Source organism: Octodon degus, unplaced genomic scaffold, assembly GCF_000260255.1.
Source record: "Octodon degus isolate 3935 unplaced genomic scaffold, OctDeg1.0 scaffold00019, whole genome shotgun sequence".
In the NCBI taxonomy this organism is placed as follows: Eukaryota; Metazoa; Chordata; class Mammalia; order Rodentia; family Octodontidae; genus Octodon; species Octodon degus.
The window spans coordinates 624,670-632,244 of record NW_004524595.1 but is presented as its reverse complement, the minus strand read 5'-3'; the positions used below and the strand labels follow the sequence as shown (position 1 = coordinate 632,244).

At 47.1% G+C, this 7,575-nt stretch overlaps 1 protein-coding gene across 1 annotated transcript in view; it reads right to left on the bottom strand.

The window, feature by feature from the left end:
- The window catches only part of Capn14 (calpain 14), a 30,262-nt gene extending 23,247 nt beyond the window's left edge, over window positions 1–7,015 (bottom strand). Inside the window, exons 1-4 of the mRNA XM_023711125.1 lie at window positions 6,938–7,015; window positions 2,848–3,119; window positions 920–989; window positions 2–111 (exon numbers count right to left, since the gene is read on the bottom strand). Coding sequence (XP_023566893.1) covers window positions 2–111; window positions 920–989; window positions 2,848–3,119; window positions 6,938–6,980 — 495 coding nt within the window. The 5' untranslated portion in view covers window positions 6,981–7,015. The remainder of the gene's footprint in view (window position 1; window positions 112–919; window positions 990–2,847; window positions 3,120–6,937) is intronic.
- Between the last annotated feature and the right edge of the window lie 560 nt (window positions 7,016–7,575).

Genomic DNA, 7,575 nt, shown 5'->3' with positions numbered 1-7,575 from the left:
GGAAGATGCCAGCATACTTCTCAGTGAAACTCTGATCCAGTGGAACGACCCGACTCATGATGTCCTGGTGCAAAGTTAGAGCTTGCAAAGCAGCCAAGAACCAGCAGTCTCCTAAGCCAGACAGCACATTCGTGCTCACAAATCTATTACACATGTGTGTGCATTCTACCAGCATCTCTATGGATCTGCAGAGGGCTTCTTGCATGCAAGAAATGCTCGGTCCCAGTCATATTCTCTGGGTTCTCAGCCTAGTTGAGTGGAAAGCGATGTGTTGGGCAGGAGGCTAGTGAGGAGCAGTGCAGTGGGAGAGGAGCCCTGGTTGGCACCCAGACTCAACACCAAGAACTGAGCTTCCTTCCCGGACCAGCATTCAGCTTCTTAAATGCCTCTTCCTTGGGAATTTGTACCCAAACACAATGATAGCTTCTAAATTCTGCCTCTCCAACTGATTTTTGTTTTCCTAGAGAATTCTCTGCAGGATTCCAGTTCTCTGTGAGGGGGGCGTCACCTCACTTGTGCCTTCGCTGATGGACAAGAGTTGTTTCTGTTTACTTTAGAAACACGGGGCTGATGATATGCCTGCCTGGATCCTAATGCCTGGTGTTCCCAGGAGTCACTGTGGGAACTGAAAGACAGCGAGCACTCAACTCAAACTCAAACTCAAGTTAGAACATAACTGGTACTGAGGACCACCCAGGGGCATAGTCAAGGTGCAGCATTTCCACACATACCCTGAGGACCAGTTTTTAAGAATCTCCAACTAAGGGCAGAGCACGTGAAGACACAGTGCAGGGTTTGCTGCTGAGCGGCCATTTGTAACCCCAACACCACTTCCTCAGGGGGCTCTCTGGATTCCTCCTGCCTTGGTCAGAGCAGGGCACAGATGGCCTGGTGTGTGCTCAGAAGCTATGTGGCTTACCTAATACGCCCTGGCACAGGTCCAGTCTTTTGGCCTCAGTAGAATAGAACTGAGGATTGCTGTGCAGCTCCTGGGGTGAAAGACAGAGCTGTTGTTATGATAAAAAATAAAGAAACTCTTGCAGTTACAGTGACTATGTTTTCTTGTACTCTAAAACATACCACCATGGGACAAAGAGAACATATGCTACCAGTGCTGTTCTAGAAAATCATGGATATTGATTCTATTATATTCCTCATTCCTCCTTCCAGTTCAGGTAAGTCAGAGTTCTAGGGAACTCTGTACAGATAGTGAGAAATGTCTGTTGCCACAGCTTTTTATTAAAAATAATCTCTAGGAATTCTCACTGTTCCTAGAGAATCTGGTTTCTTTCTTTCCACTCTCCTCCTCCTTCCTGCTCTCAGTCCCCAATGGGATGGCATCTTTGGCTTTTTGTGCTGAGATGTGGGCCGAGTGCAGTGGGAAGGGGAGGTAGACTGCTCTGTAACAAGAACTGAATCCCTCCTTCCTGCACACAGACAGTTCCCCTATGGGTTATGTGTGGGACAGAGTCTCTGCAAACAGTGTTCAGAGTCTTCTCAGAGAAGTGAGACCCTGCTGCCAACCAGGTTCATGAATCTCCTTAGGAGTCCTGTACATTGTGGAGATTTTTTATAAGTCTGTGGCTTCAGGCAGTGATCAAGATGTCAAAGTAGGCAACAAAAAGAGAAGACTTCATGGCCTAGGTCGAGCTCATCCTGTTCCCTAACTTCGGTCCAAGCATCATGTGTATATAATCAGGTTTGAACTAGATCAATTACATTCAAAGTAAGAAATCACCCTTGGAGAGCAATAGCTGACATTTTACAAGATGAAGAATACGTTTGTATAGTAATTAACAGGTTATTAATTTACATGCTTCATGATCCTGATTTAGGGACGAGGGTGAATGATGCTCTCTCAGGCTGCAACTCAGGATCCTTTGTCTCTAGGATGATGTCAAATAAGACCTTGATATGCTTGTAATAACATTTCTGGGTAAATTTCCAGACAGGATTAATGGGAGAGCTTCATTTTAGACCACTCCCAACTTTCCCATCTGGAAAATGGGATGTAGGAACATACCCAGTTCCCTTCTCATGACAATTAAAGACAGAATAAGACCTGGTGTGATATTGTGAAATATATACATTTGGTCTTCCTGCTATTTCCTGCAAACCTCATACACTATGGAGCGATGAGTATCTTTGATTGGCAATGAGATGCCTGGTGGCTATGTCTGCTAGAGAGCTTCAGGATGGTGACTGGTGACCAAAACACCTCATTTAACCTCACCGTTGACCTTTGAAGGGTGGACAGAGGCTGAAGGACAAGCTTTCCTCTTATGGCCAGTGATGGAGTCGATCATGTCTATGTATGGAAGTCTTGTACAACCCTGAAAGGCCAGGTTTTGGGCACTTCTGGATAGCTGGACACACCCACGTGGAAACTCCATACCCCTCCCTCATACCTCTTCCTGTCTTTTCCACAATATCGTTTATAATAAACATAAGTAAAGTATCACCGTGAGTTCTGTGAAGCTCTCTAGCAAATTAATAGAGCCCCAGAAGAGGGTCACAGGAATTCTGGTTTTACAGCCAGTGGTCAGAAACACAGAGCAACACCTGGGATTTGTGGTTGGGATCTTTTGGAGCATCTCTATGCTGTGAGATCTGCCCTATTTCAAGGTACACAGTGACAGAATCAGGTTGAACTATATGACACCACTGTGTAGTTGGGGGGTTCCCACACAGCTGGTTTCAGAAGTGTGTGGTGTGTTGAGTGGAGATTAGGGAATAGGAAAAAATACTTTGTTTCTTTTCTATATGTTTTTGACCTGGCATCTGAGGACCTAAGCCCTAAGTAGTGCCACATAAGCATATGACTGTTGGTCCCTTCCTGGCCCCTACCGGGGGTCGTCTCCACTGCAGGTGTCCAGGCAGCTTCCGCAGCAGAGGCCCACTGCCAATGGAGCTCTGGATGGCTGGAAAACTGCTGTCTTCGAAAAGGCAGTGGTCCCTCAGGCAGCGGTCTAGCAGTGCCTCATAGTTCTGCGGGGGAAGCTGGGGAGAGCCCCGCACTGAGTCTTTCCACCCCAGCTTCCATCTGCCTCCGAGAAGTGGACACAGAGACATGGCAGGTTTGGCTGTGGTCCCAGAGTCCTCCTTGGTGGTCTCTGATCCTGAAACAAAGATCGAGGGCTCAATTTTAGAGAACGTGAAAGGCGAGATGAGCAAAGGTAAGGGAAAGAGAAACAGGAAGCCAAAGTCCAGCCATTTGGGCTATGGTCCCAGTGCCTACCCAGACAATGGCAGCTGGGTTGTCTCCTGGTCAATCAGCTGCTGCTACTTTGTGGCATTTTGTGGCCTCCAACCAAATGACAAAATGTATAGCTCTTCAGGTGTTTTTGTGGTATGCAAGGCCCTGGTCTCTTAAGAGCATCACGTGTCAAGTGATGTTTCTGTCGCACCTGTACTCTTCACGGGTCCCCTTCATGGATGTGTGTCTAGGCTCATTGCCATCTTAAGTGTGTCTAGGCTCATTGCCATCTTAAGTCTCCAGGTCAGAGCATGATTTTTACCATGCTAATAAAGTAAAGGTAAGCACTGGATAAGGTCCTGTAATGAGCACCCGATACAAGCCGTATTTGTCCCTTCCCACCTGGAATTCACCCCTTATCATCCAGGAAAGTTCCAGATTGGGTTTTTTTGGTTTTGTTTTGTTTTATGTATTTAGGACAGGGTCTACAGGGTCTATAGGGCCTACAGGGTCTCACTACATAGGTTGGAATCATAGTGATTCTCCTGTTTTCAGGTTCCCAAGAGCTGGGATTACAGACATGAGCCACCATGCCCAGTCTCAATCACTGGCTCAGCGCACCCAGGGGTGGGAGCAGCGGTACAGCACACCAGAGATCAAACCCCGATGGATGCACTCTGTCTAAGCAGACACTTTAGCCTGCTGAGCTATCTGGAAAGCCCAGACTGGGTTCTGAGGCAGAGTAAATCACCTCCCTGCCTTGATTGGCTTGATCATCATGACTTTCTTTGGCTCTGGCTACTCATGGTCTCACTAACCACATAGTCTGTGAAGGCTGAACTGCCAGGCTCTGGTCTCCTGGTGCCTTACCTTGATTTTATAGCTGTGAGCTATGGTTTGATTCTAGACGCTCCAGTCCCTAGTCTGTTGACTGAGGGCTGGCCTCACAGTCCGAGGCCCCGCTGGCTGCTACCTGTTGCCACCTGGATACTTTCTCCCAGCTGCACACACTGCCAAGCTACTGCTTCCATGTCTTCCTCATTTGCTCTGCAAAATCTCCTACATTCTCATCAAAATGAACTGCTGCCTTGACAACTTTTTTTTTCCCCGAAAAGTAGAACTCATACACTCACATCATGGTAAATACTAACAGTCGCCTCTTCTCTCTTCTTCTCAACAGAATTCTAGTTTTGGTATTTTTAATGTATTCGGTAGAGGGCCTAAAGGGTCTACAGGGTCTCACTATGTATGTCACACTTCTAGTGATCCTCCTGTCTTCAGCACCCGCAAGTGCTGGGATTACAGGCACACCACCACGCCCAGTTCAATCGCCATCTCAGCGCGCCCTAGGGGTGGAGCCGGCACAGCAGGCTGAGGATTGAACCCGGGCTGCTGCACTCTGCCTAAGCAGCTGCTTCAGTCCACTGAGCTATCTGGCTGGCCAGAATTCTAGTTTTCATCACACAACTTAAAATGATTTCCTGGGGTTTCTTCCCAGACTGATTGGCTACATTTTCTAGTTTCACCTGATGAAATGAAGGTTTTCTGGTGGGGCTTTTGGAAAACTGACTTTTCCAACAAAATACAATCGGGTCAGCTGATACTACTTTGATTTCTAACACTTCTCTTATTGGAAAGCAGATGCAACACCTAGGCTGGAGCAGCTGCATTGGAACCATTAGGGAAAAACAACACGCCGAAGCCAGATCTTGAAAGCTTCTTTGAACAAACAAGCCCTTGCCTCTATTTTTGGGAAGGGTCTACAGGGTGTTCAGGGTCTCACTACTACATCGGACTCATAGTGATCCACCTGTTTACAGCCTCCCAAGAGCTGGGATTATAGGCACACACCACCACACCCAGTCTCAATTGCCATCTCAGCTTACCCTGGGGTCAGGGCTGGCACAGCAGGTCTGGGGATCAAACCCCCTGCCCCTGTGCCTGCTTGCAGGTGCTTTAATACGCTGAGCTATTTGACTGGCCCCCTAGACTTCTTAATACAAGGGAAGGATAAACTTTCACTTACTCAAGCCACGAGCTAGACAGCTCTGGGTTTCTCTATGTCACTATACCCGCAGCCATAGCGTACTCTCCTGAGACACCACAAAGTGGAAACCCCCTGAACACACTGTTAGGGAGCAACAGGTCCCTCTCAGAAGCCAACTAACTCCTAAGCTTCCACAGCCCAGCGGGGCCCCAGCAACTCCAGCATTCTGGCACACCCTAGAACGCCTGCATCTGCCTTTTATTCAGTTGCAATTAGTTAGTTCAATGATCTTATAGTTTCCATCATTTCCTCACTTATCCACTTACAATTTTTTTTTTTTAAAAATCAAAGCTAGAAGAGATCTTATAAATCATCTAATCTAGGGCCAGGGATAGGGCTCTGTGGCACAGCACCTGCCTGGCAAGCACAAGGTCCTGAGTTTTATTCCTGGTATCAAAAAAAAAAAAAATCATCTAACCTAGTATTTTTCAACAGAGCAGTGGAGCCCTCTCATCAAATGAAATCCTGCAGAGATCAATGCCTGGGGCTCTGAGTTTGCAGTTTGGACCACAGTGTGCCTTTTCAAATTTCTCATTTTATGGTTTGAAAACCATCCACTTTACCCAGTCGCCTTGTCTTGCTAGGCCTAATACAGAATCCAATTTATCCATTGAGAATTTTGCTAGAGACTTGGCAGCCACCAGGCATGAATGAGGCACCACTTGCTGGGTGGCCCCCACCCTCAGGCCCCTTAGGGGAAAGTGATGCTCTTCTTGTGCCTACACAGGACAATGTCATCAGAACCATGTCCCAGGGCCCTGAGTCCCATGACAACACCCAGCCATTAGTCCCAGTGTTTGCCTGGGGCATCTAGTCCAGAGCTCAGGACACAATGTATGTGTGCTTAAAAGCAGCTATAAACTATGTCTGTGCCAAGCTGGAGTGCTTCCCTGTGGCTGCAGGAATGGTCCAGGGTCTTCTCCATATGTCATGATCACATCTGTCCTCCAGAGACCAACATGAGCACCTCTACCAGGAGCCCTTCCTGAGGACCAGGCCCTCCCCGAGTCTCCTCGTCCTGACCATCAACCGACTGCCTGCCCCACTGTCTGTCATACTGTCTCCAATTGTTGCTTGTAAAATTGTCACTAGTGGAAGACCTGTATTCTTTTGTTTCTAGTTCATCACAGGTGTTTAATGAAACTGAACTAATAAGTCATAAAATTTTAAAGACAATCAAAATCCTCCCCTTTAAAAACATTTTTAGATGCTACAGAAATGAAAGGATGCGCTCAGTTGTCAAAATTCTAAACACTTACCCTCAGCTCCTGAGCAGCTCAGCACACTGCTGGGAGCCCGTCGTGCAATGGCCCTGTCTTCAGATCATGCTGATCTCTGCTCTGAGTAATTCATGCATGGAACCTCCTCGACCTAATGCACGGTGTTTTTATCCCCTGTGGGATTAACCGTGGTGGAATGTGGCTTGCTCACACCCTTCCCGCTCTGCACTCAGGGCGCCCAGTTCTTGGCTATTATGTGTCACGGACACCTGCACACTCCCTGAGACTCCGTCCTCCTGACCCAGGTTACAGGAACTCAAACACTGTTGCTCACCTCTTGCCCCTGAGCTTTTCCTCCTAATGCAGACAACCTGGCACAGTTTGCTCCAGCCTAGCCCTATCTTCTTCCTAGGTTTCTTCCACCATATACACATTTGTAAACAAACTCAAAGCCACACAAAGGCAAGGTCTTACCTCTTTGTCTCTTCAAGCCTGAACAGCAAGCCTTACTGCTCATGATGTGACAGATGGCTTTGGAGCTGGCCAGGCTTGTGCACTTCTTTCTAAGTGTTGGGTGACACTCAGACTCCTCTCTAAATCTCTCTTTACAAGCATGGTGCCTCATGGGTTCAAAGGACAAGATGCTCATACAGGATCCTCTTGCCCTCCAAAATTCAGAGCGAGGCCTCACACATGCACTAACACCTTATTTTAAGTAAATATTCCTGAGTCACTTTCAGGAAATCTAGGCCCAGATGTGGATGGCTGGCAATTCTTGCATATCTCATAAATAACAAGCTGTGAAGGAAATTGGCTCTTTCCCAGATTGGTCCAGCTCTCTCTGCCAGGGGCTTGGTCATGTTTGGAGATTTATTTTGACTACTAGGAGTGAACAGTGTTGGACAAGCTCATAAAATAAAAGTATGGGAAATGGGTCAGGGAATGATAAGAAAAACCCAACTGGGGCACAAGTATGAAAACATGCAGCGTATGGGCAGTGTGCCCATTCCTGGAGCTCCTTTCTTGACTCTCTAGGGGAGCTACACTGTTTTATAGCATTCTCCTTTTAAGTTTTATTTCATGAAAAAATAAAACAAAGTTTCCTAACAAAA